This window comes from Alligator sinensis, unplaced genomic scaffold (assembly GCF_000455745.1).
Source record: "Alligator sinensis unplaced genomic scaffold, ASM45574v1 scaffold377_1, whole genome shotgun sequence".
Classification (NCBI taxonomy): domain Eukaryota; kingdom Metazoa; phylum Chordata; order Crocodylia; family Alligatoridae; genus Alligator; species Alligator sinensis.
Genome location: NW_005842047.1, coordinates 2,537,444 through 2,554,012, shown reverse-complemented (window position 1 = coordinate 2,554,012; position 16,569 = coordinate 2,537,444). Strand labels below are relative to the sequence as shown.

At 42.7% G+C, this 16,569-nt stretch overlaps 1 protein-coding gene across 1 annotated transcript in view; it reads left to right on the top strand.

The window, feature by feature from the left end:
* Positions 1-16,569, top strand: part of LRPPRC (leucine rich pentatricopeptide repeat containing) — a 166,692-nt gene that overhangs the window by 6,328 nt on the left and 143,795 nt on the right. The window contains exons 2-7 of the mRNA XM_006022845.3: positions 6,863-7,060; positions 11,634-11,756; positions 13,355-13,476; positions 13,565-13,623; positions 15,079-15,165; positions 15,727-15,853. Coding sequence (XP_006022907.2) covers positions 6,863-7,060; positions 11,634-11,756; positions 13,355-13,476; positions 13,565-13,623; positions 15,079-15,165; positions 15,727-15,853 — 716 coding nt within the window. The remainder of the gene's footprint in view (positions 1-6,862; positions 7,061-11,633; positions 11,757-13,354; positions 13,477-13,564; positions 13,624-15,078; positions 15,166-15,726; positions 15,854-16,569) is intronic.

Sequence of the window (16,569 nt, the reverse complement as noted above, 5' to 3'; positions counted from 1 at the left end):
AAAACCCTGGTTCTGATCTCTGCTCTGCTCTGCCTGAATGAGAGCAGGGACTCCAATCCACATGCCAGGTGTGTGCCATAGCTCCAAGACATGCACAAAAATACACCCATTGTCCCCCCAGCTGTCCTTTGAGGGCAGCGTCTGGTTTAGTTTTGCTCAGAGATTGAGTTGTGCTGTTGAGAGGGGTGCTTGGTTTGAGAACCCTGCTTCATGGGCTCTGGGGCTTTGACTTGATAGCAGATTGTTTGCTGTGGCTCAGCATCAATACTTTTTCAGGCCCGTCCATAGTAGTATAGGTACCTGTGGTGCTAGATGGTAGCAGAGTGGCATTGTTGAAGATGTCAGTAGGTACATTTACATGTGCGTTTTAGTGCGGAGTTGACTAATTAGCTCTGCAATGAAGTGTCCCGGTCTACATGTGTGCCTGTATTGCAGTAAATGAACTACACTGTACTGAGAGTACTGTCTAGGACAAGTACTATTCTACGGTGGAGTAATTGTGCGTGCTCAAATACACATGCGGCTGCCTGCTGGCTAGCACTATGCACCCTTGTGCCTCAGCCAGCCCCTCCACTGCCTGTTATCACCACCTGGAGCCCAGACCCCTTGGGCTCCCTGCCAGCCCATGGCTGCTCCAGTGCAGTTTGCATTGGAGCATCTTCCCAGCTCAAATTGCCACAGTCCCAGGTGAATGTGAAGATGCTGCGCCCAGGAAGCAGCTGACTCCAGCATGAACTGTGCCAGAGTTTATTCAGGCTCATTAATGGCATGTTTAGATGTACCCAGTGACACTTAAATTTTAGACTCGGGTACCCTTGAGGATCAGGAAGCACTTTCAAGTGCTTGATTACTTTGTTGAGCATGGGTGATTGTCCATTTCCAGTTTGAGAAATAGTATAACTTACAAAGAAAAGGGTAAAAATCCAGAAGGTGATGCATTGCCCTGACCACTAATGTTTATTTAGTCAAAATAGTGGCAAACAGGCATCACCTTGGACATGTCAACTCTCAGTTCAGGTGACGCCAAACCTGCAATTCCTATGTATACACCTTACCTCAAGACCTTTATAGATGTAGTTCACGTTAATTCTTGAATCAGCTTGGCTGAAAGAAATGAGTGGTAACTTATACTTTCTAGAAGTACTCCCAATGACTGCTTGCAGACGTGAAAAAAATGCGCTTTACTGAAAGAAGCTGTGCGTTAATTCGACCTGGCTCTGCAGCATTTGTGTCGATTGGGCCCTTCACTGGGGCTTTGTGGTGTTTTATCCAATAGCTGATTCAATCAGCTATTAGATAAAAGTGCAAAAAGCTCCACTAAAGTGTGCAATATGTACAGACATTGGGCGAGTTGGGTCCAACTAATGTGATGCCTCTTCTACTTGAAAATGTGACTCTAATGCACCCTTCAGCCATGGGAAGATGTTCTGTTTGAAGCATTTCAAGTACCTTTGAACGCTCTTAAAAACAGCATGTTCATGCCCAAGGATCTACTTGAAAATGACCCTCAAAAAAGCTTTTGAGGATTATCTTTGAAGCATTTTCTGAAATGTCTGCATCTTCCAACAGAGCATGATAGAGGGTTGCTTGATCCTCTGGCTCCTCATCCCATACTTCTCTCACAGATTGAGGAGTATGAGGGGAAATGGGGAGGACAGCCAGCGCGCACTCACGTGTGTGCTTGGTTGTCCTCTGGAACCTCTAGGGGCTGAGAGACAAGCTGAGATAGCTTCCCCCCCACCCCCCGTTCCCTGGCTGGAAGGCACCGCTGCTACATGCTTTTGCAGCTTTATATTGAAAGCACTGGTGGAGACTACATGTCTGCGTAACAAGCTGAAGCGCTCCAGATTGGAACAGGATTTGGATTACTTCAAATGGATGTCTGTCCATGCCCTTAAAGACCCAAAATGCAGAAGATTCATTTTAAAATAATCTCTTTTTGTGGGTGAGGAGCTGATTATTCATAGGGCCATTTGGGAGTAGTGTTGTTTTTCATTCATCTCCTTGAGCTCTTCTGTATGAACCTAGAAGTTAGGCACATCCTAGACAATTGCAAAAGGAAAAATTCTACATCTGGGAGAGAACCAGTTGCTAACCCAAAAGAAGCTCTGACCTTTTGTTTTATAGCTTCATATGCTTTGCAGTGGCGTATCCTCAATTGTATACCATGGAGTCAAGATCTTATAATTTCTTGTATAGGTAATAAATAGTAGCAAGTTCTTGAATACCCATTTGAAGTCTGTTGGAAGTAGTTTCAGGCAAACTCAGTATCTTATGTTGAATAGCCTTCAAGTCTGAAAAAAATGAGGTCAGATCTGTGTTCTGAGATGCTCTAAATGCAAGTTATTGAATATCATCATGTTGTTTGCAGACCTGCTAAAACTTGATGTTTAAGTATGATTTAGGGACTTGGGCCACTAGACCAACTGTCTAGTGCTGACTAAAAGCAAATCTATACAGTGGAGGGGGAAGCCATCCTGATTTGGATTGGCTTGCTTTTGCAGTTCAGTGTTAAGAGATGAGAAAAGGAGAAATTCAGATCTACGTTAGGACAAAGATTAAATTGATATGAATGGTTTTATTAAGAATTGTTACTAAGTATTTGTAAGATCAAACCAAGCATTTTTGTGTAGTGAGTCATTTATAATAATTTAACACAATGTTTGAGGTACCTGGGTTCATGTTTTCTGTTGATGTAAATATTTAATTCCGTGTAGTTTTTAAATAGCTGAATTAATGTTTAAATGTGGTGGTTCATAAAAACTTTGAACTCTCTTGAAGAGCTTAAGTTTTTGTCTGGGTGACTATCCATTAGATTTATTAATTGCTTTTTTTGTGGATAAAAAGCAACATATTCTGCTTTGTAATAGGTTGTACATGTGCCAAGTCTTGATATTCTAGCCATTTAGGGAAACTAAATTAAATTTGAAGGGATAATTGAATAACAAAGAGACTTTATTTTACGCTGTATCTGACATTTACACTGTTTAGTAAAAATTGCTAAGCATGCATGTTAATTTTCATTCACCTTGATGGTGCTATGGAAAAGCTTTAAAATGTTAGCTGGTTTTGACATACAGGGATTCTTGTAGAGAAGGTTTTATTTGTCAAGGCAACTTGGGGATGTGACCATGGATGTGCTGTCAGGTATAAGTGTTAATGTACTTATCTTTTTAGTATACGTACAGTGAAGTCAGTATCCCTGTAAAATAATGGAAGGTTTTTATTAGAAGTAAGAATATAAACCTCAGTCTCAAATCAATACAAAGATTTACGTGTGCGACTCCCATTAACGCTAATGGAAGTTGCAAGTGTAAATCCTTATGCATTAGGATGACAATATACCACTGTTTCTGCTTGCTTATAAAGAGTGTGGTCACTCATGATATCAACCCTGACTTGAAGTACTATGGGAAGCTTTCAAGTAGCTTTCTAAGCTAGTGGATAGCAGTGGATACCATTTTCTTTTGTTGTCTGTCCCTTTATGTACAGGTAGATAAGGGAGAGGAGCTCACAGTAAGAATACAAATGTAATGGCTTATAATTATCCAGTAGATAGCTCATGGATAAATAAGCTCTGTGCTTTTGTATTATAAAATCTTTGTCCTAGATTATAGCTACCCTTCTTGGCTACTAGAACTAAAAAGAAAGATTTAAAATGTTTATACTCTTCTTATTTTAAATCCAGTAGTAGAGCATATTAGTCAAATGAATACCATGTTTTAGAGAGAGTAGGTCACCGGGTTGTGTGAAGAGGTGGAGGCAGAAGTATCTATAAAAAAAAAAAATGGCCTTGGAAATGGATAATTATAGTGGAAAGTAGTATTATCAGTACAGAGTAGGTTTAGAGTTGTCATATGGCTTATATAATCACTCCACACCCTGAAAAACCATCCCCCTCAGATGTTTAGCCATTTTAAGGGCTGAAATAGCAAAAATCTGTTCACTGAACTGTTTCCCTTTTTATCTAATTCTAGATGCCTTTTTTGCATTTTGATTTCTCGTAGATTTGATTCACTTTAGTTTTAAATCAGTGAAATCTGTAGGTGGTTACAAATCAAACTTTTTTTCCTTCTGATTTCTAAGAATTGACCTCAGAAAATGCTTGTTTTTGGCCCTGTGTAAGAATACAGGAATTCATGTGGTACCAATTACTCTGTAGCACCATCAGATGTATCAAACTCTGTAAGTCAGGATGGTAATGGGAGGGCAATTTTAAAGTGCTTCATCCTCAGACATTTAGCTTGAATTGTTTTTCTATGTAGTTTTAAAGGTGCAGATTCTCTGGGCATGCCCCGCTTTTATTTTCTTGCCCTTGCCCCTCTTTTATGTGTTCAGATTTTCTTGCCTATAAAAGAGAAGGAGTGTCTCTTGGATTTCACTTGCTGTCCCATCTGACAGAGTGAAATTAGTTTTCATACAGAAAGAGGAGCATGGCTTACCTACAGGCATGGTAGAAATGTATGGCTTTCACATCTCAAGAATTCTCTGGGAGCATTGTTTGAAATGTAGACCTTCCATAATCACTTCTGCTGTTACACCTCTGGGAAGAGGTATGGTTGAAGAGACATTATATGTTTTCTTCACGTAGGGATCTATAGGAGGGAGATACGGGCCATTTTGTACAAGAAGGATGAGCTCAAACTTCAAAAGTTGCATACATAATGATCAGCTGCCAACTACAGTGTCGTGGTATCTGCATCTTGTGATGCTCCTGTAGCATACACTGAAAATATTTCATATTTTTTAATAAAGTGCCCTGGCTTTAGCTTCTATTCTTGTTTCTAACATTTCTCTGACAGTTTTCATGAAGAGTGCTTTATAGCTGTCACCTTTCCCCTGGTTTTTTGTCATATGACAATAAATACAGAAAATCTGTAAAGTCAATTTGTGTGTTGTATAACAGAAGGTTATATCAATTAATATTTGACTACAGTTTTAATATTGCAAATCCATAACGTGGGAAAAGATCCTGCTGGATTATGAATATTTAAATTATTCAGCCCTCCCTATATTAGTATTTCTATACTGATTTTAAAAGGTATTGTAGTTGGTGGACACACTGCTCTTAGGAAGAGGTGTCCACAATGGCAACGAGGCATTTCTGATAGAACCTAAAAGTTTCAAGAACTTCAAGCTCTAAGGAATCCAGTTTCCACAATGGGCCATTGGTTGTGAAGTCACTCGGGTGCTTTTGAAAATGTTTGTTGTCACAAAATCCGTTTTGTTTCACAAAACATTATAAGAACCATTCTGAAGCAGTATGTTAAGGTGAACTACGATCAATTCAGTTAAATGCTTCAGATAAATATTCATGTGAGCGCATGAGAACCATACAATGAGTGTGATTATGGGTTTTTTTGGCTCTTCTTGGAAAAAATATAGTGACTTGAACAGCATCATTAGTTTAGTTAAAACATTGATTCTCAATCGGGGTGGCAGGGTGTCTTGAGATTCTTTCAAGGCTGCTATGGGGGTGCCACACAATGTTAGCACAGTTAGCTACGGACATGAGTTCACAAGATAAACCCAGAGACTTCAAACAGGAATCCACAGTGTTAAAAACATTCTGACCTCATGAGGTCTTTTTGAGTTCTTTGTGACAGAATTGCTCTATTATTTTTCTGTAGTCAAAAAATGAGTAAAGACTATGAGCTGGCAGTTTACAAAGTGTACTTTGAGTTTAACAAAGCATGCCTCAAAAAGGTTGAGACTTGTTGAGTTAAAGCATTGAATCTAGGGGTGCACTGATAGAGATTTTTGGGGCCAATACCGATGGCCAATATTTAAGGAAGCATATCAGCTGATACTGATCTAATTTCTGATACAGCTGCGTCCAGCTGATAAGTCTGATGTAGCTGAAGGGGGGTGTGTGAGAAGGAGTGTGGGGGGGAGACAGCTCAGCGCCCCCCTCGGTGAAGGAGGGGACAGGGTTAGGCAATGCCCAAGTAGGGTGCGGGGGCCAAAGTGGCGGCTCATGGGTGGGGAGAGGCAGCTCCTGCTGCTGCTTGCACCCTGGGTGGGCAGAGGAGATGTGTGCGCCCTTCCCCACCCTGTATCTGGGCGGGGTGGGGTGGACTGCAGCTGGGGCTGCACGGGGCTCTTCTTGGTGGGGGCTGGGCTTGGAGTGGGTGCTGGTGGCACTGGGAGGATGCTGCATTCACTGAAATTCGCCACTGCCAGCTGCCTGGCACAGCCCTGGCTCAACGCCCCGCCTCTACCCACATGCCAAGAAGAGCCAGAGCTGCAGTGGGCAGTTGACGGTGGCAGCACTGGGGGTGGAGTGGCAGTGAAATTTGGGGTGGATGCAGCGTCCTCCCAGTGCTGCTGACACCTGCACTGAGCCCAGCCCCTGCCAAGAAGAGCCCCATGCAAATCAGGGGCACATGCCCTCCCCGCCCCTTCCCCAGCGAGCCAGGGCTCTGGCCTGCCCGCCTGCCCCTCCTGGGCAGTGCCTGCCCCTGCCCCCTCCCTCACAACAGAGGGTGTTAATCTGCCCCCACCAATGCCCCTTCCCTCCCCTCCCCCTTCCACCACATTGGATTTACCAGCTGGAGGCAGCTTTCCACGCTGCTGGGCTCTGCTCCTCTCTGCCTGAGTGCTGTGCTGCAGCTGCGCACAGCACAGGCATTTATCGACCAAATTATCAGCCCCACTGGGCTGATATCCAATCCACCAGTTTTCTTTATATCGGTACTGATCCAATATTGGACCAATGTATCAGAGCACCTCTAATTGAATCTGGTTTTGGTTGTGGGGGTGGAGATTTTGTTTTGTTTTTCTGGGGGAAGTAGAAAGGAATTAACATTTTTAAGCTGGATGGTAATTGTGGCTGACAGTTATGATATCTGTTTTTTGTTTAGCAGGCATCTGATCTACCAAGCAAGGTTCTTCACAGTTGCACATCAGCAGGAGGGGAAGTTTCAAGAAGGAATATTTTCAGATAAGTTCCAACAATATTTTAACGTTGGCTTTAAAAAACTGGATACGGCTGTCAGTCTTAATGGCCAAGTCAGAAAAGGACTTCTACTATGGGTCTTCCACGACACATGTAGAAAAGGTGAAGGTGCTTTTCATTGTATGCTAAACTAATGGTTTTATTTTCTCACATACCACACCCTCCCTCCCACCCTTTGGTTTTGGAAAGCAGAATGTAGAAATAAAGATTTTTTTAAGAGTCATGGGCAGTTGTTTGGCTTGGAGTCTGAGTGGTGTAGCATCTCAGGAAACAGTTTGGGTGAGGCCGCAGGAAGTTCCTGGCATGCAAGACCATAACAAGGCTTTACCCCCAGATCCTGCCAAGAGCAGTAATAAGACTGTTACTTCTTTACTGTAAATCAGGGGTCAGCAACCCCCAGCACACGTGGAGAGCATGGCACATGAGGCCATTTTGCTTGGCACACCACTGCCAGCCTCACACAGATCTGGGGGGCGCAGTTGCCCCCTGGGAATGCATGCTGCTGTCAGAAGCTGACCCCACCACCTGCCCAAGCGTGCAACAGGCAGCAGCAGTGGGTTGGAGAGCTGGCTCCTGCTCCTCCTGCAGCAGCCACTGCCTTCTGTTGGGGGGTAGGGAGCTATGGACCTGGGTGTCTGGCCCCATAGCCCTGGCAGCTGGGGGCCCCCTCCAGCAAGGCTGGAGGGAAGGGGCTTTGGGTGGGAGACAAGGGGCACAAGCAGGGCTAGGGGGCTATTGTGGGGGGACCCACACAAAACTAATACACAAGATCAAAGGTAGTATCAGAAGTCTTATTTATTATCACCAGGTTTACAATTTTTAGAAAATCTGGTATTTACCATTAAAAGGGAACATTTATGATTATTAACTAGTAATATGCAGTGCATCCTGCCCTCATTTTTTTTTTGGTATGCTGGCACTCTGGCACCTTCCAGTGTAGACATTGTGTTTTTTTTGGCACTCCAGCCAAAAAATGTTGCCTACCCCTGCTGTAAATAGTTCCTATAAATAAGTGTTGTTTCCACAAAATGCATCTCATCAAGGTACTACCAACTGCATGCAGCAGTTAGGTTATCCTTACCCACATCAGTGGCTCTTCAGCCAAAAGCTACTGCCTCACCAGTGGTTGTGAGAGGATTAACACTGGACTCTGCACCAGCTGTTTGCAGCCTTAGGGAGAAGTGGCAACTATCTTGGCTTCATATCCAAGCAGGGTGGCTTCAGTTGCAACAAAGAAAAATCAGTGGGTGCAGACAGAAATGCACCTCCCAGCTGTAACTGAGGATGATTTTTGCAAAGCGTTACAACTTTACCCCAGACCAAACAGAAGTTCACTGTTTATTCCAGGGGAGAGGGGAATCTAGCTGCCTGCTGGGAGCCTGCAGCCAGGTTCCCACATCAGTGGCCAGAGCTCTTCAAAATGGGAGGGGGGGAAAAGACAGAGGGAGCTTGTTCTTGGGGCTCCCCAGCTGGTGCTGAAGATATTTTGGGGGGGGGCTCCAATATACCCACCCCACCCTGCAGGGGGGGACTAGAAAACCCCCAGGCTGAACACCCTCTGCTCCCTTTTCTCCGTCCCGTTTTAAAAACAGCAACAGGCTGGGAGCTTCACAGACACAAATTACAAAAGTTGCTACATTTTGAAACGTCTTTACCTGATACCTCATGCAGTGAGAGGTTAGATTTTCACCGGATTGGCCATTTTTGAAGTTGTCCGCAGCCATGCACTGGTGTTTGGTTACAGTTATAAACTGTCTTCTGTGACTATATCAGGCAAAAGTTGTCACTTCTGTCTGTACCCAGAGTCTCTGCTTAAGGCATGCATTCCAATTTTGGAGGGCTGACTTGGGGTAAGGGTGGGGGTGAGGAAGAGGTGTGTGTTGTATATGAGTAAAATATAGTATTAAGTACATCGGTCCATATTGTGTCAGCACTGATTAAAAGAGAAATTGATGTTGGCAATCGGCATTTTTTGACTGATGTGGCTGATAATGTCACCGATAAATGCCGTGTGCATGTGTGCAGCCGCAGCATGTACACAGCCAGGAATGCAACTAGGCAGCTTGGAGAGTAGTGTCTGGCCAGTAAATATGTGCTGGGGAAGGGGCATGGGGGAGGGAAGGAGCATGGGGAGGGGGCAGATTAAGGCCCTGCAGTGATGGAGAGTGCGAGGCTGGGGCTGGGGCAGGTGCTGCCTAGCTGGGGAGGGGCAGGATGCAGGACAGAGCAGGTGGCTCATGGGGGGTGGGCAGCTCCTGCCACTGCATGTACCCCAGGGGAGGCATGGGGGCATGTGCCTCCCAGATCTGTGCACAGGGCGAGGGCAGGCTGCTGGTGCAGATGAGCTGAAGGCTGTGCCAAACTCCTCCTGGCAGCTGCACTGGGGCGGGGAAGGTGGTGGTGGTACTAGAGGGGGCTTGGGAGTAGCTACTGCGAATTTTGGGGTGGCTCTAGCCCCCTCCCCATAGCCCCCTTCCCAGCACCCCTGCTGCCCACCCTGCCCCAGCCCCCCACCACTAGGAAGAGCCTGGCACAGTCTCCGGCCCTGAGCGCACAGTGCCAGTCTGACCTCGCCCTGAGCACAGATCTGAGGGGCACATGCCCCCCATGCCTCCCCTGGGGTTACACGTAGTGGTAGGAGCCATCCCCCCCTGACTCTGATGAGCCACTAGCCCTGCCCCACCCAAACTGTGCAGCGCCTTCCCCAACTCCACTCCCTCCTTTACTGCCAGGGCCTCAATCTGCTCCCCTCCCCTTCCCTTCCCCCTACAGACTTACCAGCCAGACGCTGATGTAACTGGTCAATAATCGGCCATTGGTGTTGGCCCAAAAAATCTTTTTTGGTGCACCCCTAATATTAATGGCTTGTGTGTTTTTGTCAAACCAAAGAACAAAGAAACTGATTTAAATTTTGATATTTTTGATGGTTGGGAAAAAACAAGTACTGATTGTCTCAGTTTATAATGGTTGGTGAATGGTTATTTAAATTAAGACATTGGTCTGCTGTTCTAGACTATCTTGCCAGTATTCTTCAACCATGCTTCAACAAATTTTAATCTCAGTTAGAAGGAAAAATTTGGAATGTAAGGTATGTGGACTTTTGGATAGATAATTTCTGGTGAGACTTTAGGGATTCAGGTACAGTGCAGTTCTGAAAATTACCATGTGGGGAATTGTACAGAGTCTGTGCATTTTGCATGTATTTTCAAATGCTGGTGTCATGCTATTACCTGATTTTTTTTTTTAAAAAAAATTTCCCCCTCCCCTCCCCCCATCCTGTTTAATGTTCAATGGGGGGACAAAGTTCCATATCTATTTCAACAGAACACTGTCTGGGCTTTTAGTTTCCAGCTTCAGTTAGCTGCATTTTTTTTTATAAATAACTTCTTTAGTTGCAGATATATTTGACTTAAACGTCGGGTTTCCTTCTTTTAATCTTTCTCTTCTGAGTTCATAATGGTAGAACTTAGTATGGGATAAAATATTCAAATGTATGATCATTTTCTTTGTCAGCAACCTCACTTTTCAGCCTTAACCTTCAGTCATTTCACTTTATGAACTGAAATTGGAGGTTAATAGTAGTTCCAACAACAGCATAGCAACGACATAACAAGTTGAGTAAATGGAAAGGCAAACTCAGTAATGTTAGAGGGGGTTTTTTTGCCCTGTTAAAGTGAATTTACTGATGATGCAAGACTACATTGATACTGCAGAAGTGAAATCCTCTCTGTCAGTCAAATGAATGGGCAGTTTCAACATAAGATTCTCTAAGCCATCTCTGCATCTTATCCCTGAACTGAAATGGTTGTTTTTAGAGATTAGCAGATAACCTTTTTGTGTGTGTCTATTCAGTCATTAGGCCTTTTTATCAAACTGGAGGTGAGAGTATGAGCTGTGATTGTGGATATTTTTCCAGATAAGTAAGAGAAGGGGTGAAGCCAGCTCTGTATATAAGAGTTGCTAAAGAGAAAACGTCATATTTTCAGGCATTATTGAAATATTAATGACCATGGTTTTCAAAAGTAGGTACACTTATTTCAAAACCTAAATATAGCTTCCTTGAATATTTTTAGCAACTTAAATAAGGATTTAAAAACTTAAGGCTGAGTCTTCATTTTTTAAATTGTTAACCACCTTGTATACTATTTATTACTGTAGTTACTCAGATTTAAAAAGAGGTTATTTTCCACATTTACTATGAGGCCTGTCCCCATCAGGCCCTTCCCTTCCCTCCCCTTCCCTTCCCTCCATCCCTGCACCTATCCTTGCTTCATTGCTGGCAGGTTCCATCCCTGCTCCAGCCTGAAGTACAGACTTGTCTGGGGCCATGATCAGTATTCCAACCTGAAGTGGGGACAGAGCCTGCTGGTACCAGATCAAGGGTAATTTGGGGGATGGAGGGAGGCGGGGATGAGGCAGGGGGCAGGGCACAAGCTGCTTAACTGCTGTCCCTCCACCCCCACCACAGCATTAAAGTAAAAGTCACTTTTTTTATTTGACTTCTAAATGTACAGAACAAGGAACAAAAGATGTGTTCTCTCTCTCTCTCTCTCTCTCTCTCTCTCTCGGCTGCTGGAGGAGACTTGAGCTTTTGTTGCACCTGTTACTTTTGCATGTTTTTATTGGAATGTTTTGATTCGTATGCATTGAACCTGTAGTGTTGTTTTTGTTTCAGGATTGCCAAATAGGAACCTTATCTTGCTTCTGCTGCAAAGCTGTGGCTCTTTGTTGCCTGAGTTGCCGGTGTCTGAAAGAACAGAACTAGCCCATAGGATGTGGGAAGGTCTACAAAGACTGGGTATGCTTGTTTTTGTTATCAACAAAAATAAAGCAGGTAGCTCTTATTGAAGGTAGTCTGCTTCCTTTTTCTGAAACAAGTGTTGAATGCATTTTAGTAATGTTAAATGCTAAATAGGTAAGTTGTACTGCAGGGATTTTTTTTTCTTTTCAAACACTGGGAAACCTAACCTTATCTTTACTATCCAGGTTTTCTGAGACAGGACTTGCTCACTATTTTGTGAGTTATACTGACACCTAGGGGTGCCATCAAGAAACTTGAGGCTTTTTTGCTTAATACAGATGCTTTTGTTGTTATGGCAGATTTTTCGTTAAGTATTGTAATATTGTAGAGATTAAATCTTATATTGCTAATTGTTAGCTGTTACAGGTTTCCCTTTCCAGGCATGGTTTTGCCAACCACAGTTTTGACTATCCATGCTTTGGGGGGCGGGGGGGTACAGTTGGAATATACCCCCCACAACTCCCCAGCCCTGCTCGTGCCTCTCGTTTCCCTCCCCCCCAGCCTTGCTAGTGCTCCTCACCTCCCGCCCACAGCCCCTGCTCCCCTAGCCCTGCTGGTTTTGCCAACCAGGGTAACTTTCAGGAACCTAACCCCCATGCTTGGCGAGGGAAACCTGTAATAAGTTACCTTTGTATATGGCACTCTTTTATGGATAGGTGTTAACACAAAGAATGCAAAATACAGGTAGTCCTCGACTTGCAACGTTTCGAGTTACAACGTTTTGCACTTAAAACATTTAGAAATTGACACCCTGTTTCAATTTTATGACATCAGTTTTGACTTTACAACCCTTAATCCGATGCAACACCACGCCAATGAACAGGTTCTCTTTCTCTCTCATCTCCCTGGAGAACATCTGTCCAAACTTCCTTGGATACTTTCTTTAAAAAAGCAGACAAGCCTCCACAAAACCCTGCAGCCAAGACTCCTGGGAAGACTCCAGCCAAGTACCCTTCAAAAATCCAACCAAGAGCCTTTCAAAAGTCCAGCAAAATCACCTCAAAGAAGTCCTTCCAAATCACTATGATTGCTGTTTAATATAAATACATTAATGTAGCTATTACTCATCTATAATTGATTGAGTACAAAATTCTGGGGTATTTTTGGTGAAAATAGGGTATCAGGCCTTGGTTCAGGAGTCAATCCCCCATTTATAACATTGTTTCTTATGAGAAAATTGGCTCTGAGTTGCAACATTTCGACTTAAGACACAGTTTTCAGGAACCAATTGTGTCGTAAGTCCAAGGACTGCCTGTAACATGCTTTATATGGGGATAAAATCTTAGCTGATAACCATTAAATTAGCAGTTTGTTATCGATTATTGGCCTTTCGGAATAGGTATCTACAAATGCTATCGGGGTATTTGGAAATTCACATTATTATTTAAAAAAAATAAAACTAGCAGTTCATTTATGGAATACAGAATAACAGATGATAAACAGATGATCTTACTGTATATAGTTTGTCATGTGGTGCAAAGTAAAGTTGGTTCAAAAAATTAACTGATTTTGTTTACCCAACATAAAGAGATATTATCTTGTGAAATTTAAAGCAAGTTGATTTCTTTAATCACTAGCTGTAATACCTTGTTTAGGTACCAAGTATGATGTAGATCATTATAATGCTCTGCTGCAAGTCTATCTTCAGAACAAATATATATTTTCTCCAGCTGATTTTTTGACCAAAATGGAGAAGGCTAATGTGCAACCCAATCAGGTAAGTATTCTTTTAAGACCTCCTCCCCAGTCTAGTACTACTATTTAAATTGACCACAAAAGATCATTTTTCCCTGTTCCCCCAACAGGTAACATATGAAAGATTGATTGCTGCCTATTGCAATGAAGGTGATATTGAAGGTGCCAGGTATTGCTTTGCACTTATTGAAATGACCTTGTAACAAAACATTTTGCTTCTTATAACACCTGTCATTAGTTCCTAAACTTATGTGAGAAAATGTTAGTAACTGGAGCTAAGGGAATTGGATACGTGTTAGGCACTGAACAGAAATCACTTAGATGCCAATGTAACATACACCTAAGCTAGCTAAGTGAAGGTCCTGTTCAGTTTACACCCCAGGGAATTATGCAATTATGCACCTGCGTAATTTTGCACATAAAACATATGACACTGCATAATCTCATAATAACGCATAATTCTCCAGGATGTAGCTGGTGAGTGAGAAGGGGAGCTCCTGCCTGCAGGAGGTGGGGTGGGGGTGGAGATGCATGTGGGCCTTCTGGTCATCTCCCCCACCTCCCTCCCATGGTGCACAGCCCCGGCCACTGGCAGGAGCAGCTGGTGGCGAGCCATTGGGGCGCTCGTGGCAGGGACAGGCAGAACCCCTGGTGGTATGCAGCTGCAAATGAGTGCCTGGGGCTGCATGTGGTTCCTGCTTGCAGAGCTGTGAGTCCCACATGCTGGCACAGAGCCAGCCCGGTCTGCCCCGAAGGCATGCACCAGCAGGCTGAACTGGGCTGGCTCTGTGCCGCCACATGCAGCCCCCAGGATTTGCCAGAGCTGCGCACCACTGGCGACTGCCTGCTGTGGCCAGGAGGATGCCAAGGGCATGCTGGCAGTGGGGGCTGTGCTCAGAGGGGGTGCATGTGGCAGGGCTGCCATGGTGGTGGGGGGTGTGGCAGCGGGAGCTGTGCACAGGGAGGGGCATGTGGTGGGGGAGCCCACAGCCACTCAAACCCCCACCCACACACACCTGGTACCCACCCCCCCAGCCACACCCCACACCTACCCACACACAAGTACCTGCATATATTTCTCAAGAAGTTTCAAATTGTGTTATATTTAGTTTGATTTGTAAAAAAGAAAATTAATTAATTTTGCATAATTTTGAGTTTTTTCTGTGCATAATTCCCTGGGGTATACCAGTTTTTTCAGAATGTAAAAGTAGTAGATTGTTTTGTTTTTCCTAAGGTCAGCAAGGAGGAATATTAGGTTATGAAGAAATAGGTTACCTTGTAGGAAAAATGCTAAGCTGCTGGGTATGCTGTTTTTACTACCCATGATTGTTACCAACTGATTTATGTAATATCAGTTGTGCTGAATTCAGAGGGTGGGGGAAGAAACAGAGGTAAGCTGTAACACATGTTACAAAGATGCCTGCATATTTCAAAATGACTGAGGTAACATTTTAGAAGTGCTAGAATTACTCATATAATTAGCATGATGTGCCACATCCCAAAGGGTGATCACTCACAGATAATTATCTGCGTTTTGTCTGATGCTATAGCACTCATTGTGCAGGACAGTAATAGTGCAACATTAACTTAAACATAACTGTAATTATTACTTTATATTTTGCAGCAAGATCCTCGAGTTTATGAAGAACAAAGAACTCCCAATCACTGAGGAAGTATTCAGTAGTCTTGTGACAGGCCATGCAAGAGCCGGGTAATGTTAACATACCTGAGATTTTTTTTTAACCCACCTTTACCTACTTTGTAGAATAATTAACTGATGTGATTACATAAAACTAAAACATATACATGACACAAAATGTGGGGTGCGTATTTGATTGAATACCTGGAAAGGCTCTGTTTTCATGAACATCTGCTTTTCTGGCAATATGCAGCACCAGGAGCAATGAGAGGAGAAACAGATCTGAAATTCAGCCTGTTGCTGATAGTGTATAGATGATTATTTTTCAGATTTGGTCTTGACTGAATTGGTTGTATTTCAAGTCTTCAAAATATACATGACTTTCCTAAATTGCATGAATACAGGAAATTTTGCACTTTGATGTCTGGTTAAAACGCCTTATCTCTTAAGTGTGCTTCTAATTATGATTTGTATTTTCTGTTTTTATTAATGATAAGAAGTAAAGGTCACTTTTTAGTTTAGACTTTTCCCTTTTGATTTATGTAAAAAATTGGAAAAAGAAAATTATGTTTAACATGACATAGATTGATTGCAATTAAAACCACTGAAAATTTTCTTTTTTAACATCTATAGGGATATGGAGAAGGCAGAAAATATCCTTTCAGTCTTAAGAGATGCAGGAGCTGAGCCTAGTCCAAATATCTACTTAGCATTACTCAGTGCATATGCTGAGAAGGGTGACATTATCAATATCGAAAAGGTATTAACTGTTCATGCCTAGTAAATCTTTTCCTCATATTCTGGTTTAAATGAGCTATTTCGTAACCTGTTCGCTGGTTTACAACCTGTTTTTGGTTAATTTTGTATTTGCATTCTTTTTGTTTTCTCTCAAACATGCAAGATAACATTTAGTGTCTTAAAACTTATTGTAGATTGGTAAGCAGTAATTTAAGATTTTTTTCACCTTAATAATGATATTTTTAATGAATCCAAACTTTTGCTTTTAAAAGCGTTTCATATTTAATAACATGTTAACACCTTGAAAATTTCTCTTGTGAGGAAATTATGAATAATATCTGTGGATTTCATTCAGTAACCAAATGTAATTATTTCATGAAAAAGGCAAATTATTGCATTCTACTTTAGCTCTATAAAAGGAAAGAGAAACTTTTTAGGGCTTTGTCCTCGCTACCATTGAAATAAATGAAATTTTGGCTTTAAGGTATATAGATATAGATGTATAATTTTTTTTAGAGCCCAATAGAAAAACTTTTGTGCATTAAGGAAGGAAGTTGTATGCTAGCTCAGGGACCCACCCATATGTAGCTCCTTTTTCATTATTTACTTAAATATTTCATGTATTAATTTTATGAGAACTCCTTGTTTGTGTGGAAGAGAATAAGGCCACTTGATTTGTGACTAGATATTGACGTTGGGGGTGGGGGTGAGAGAGAGAAATCAAATTGGTTTTGCAGT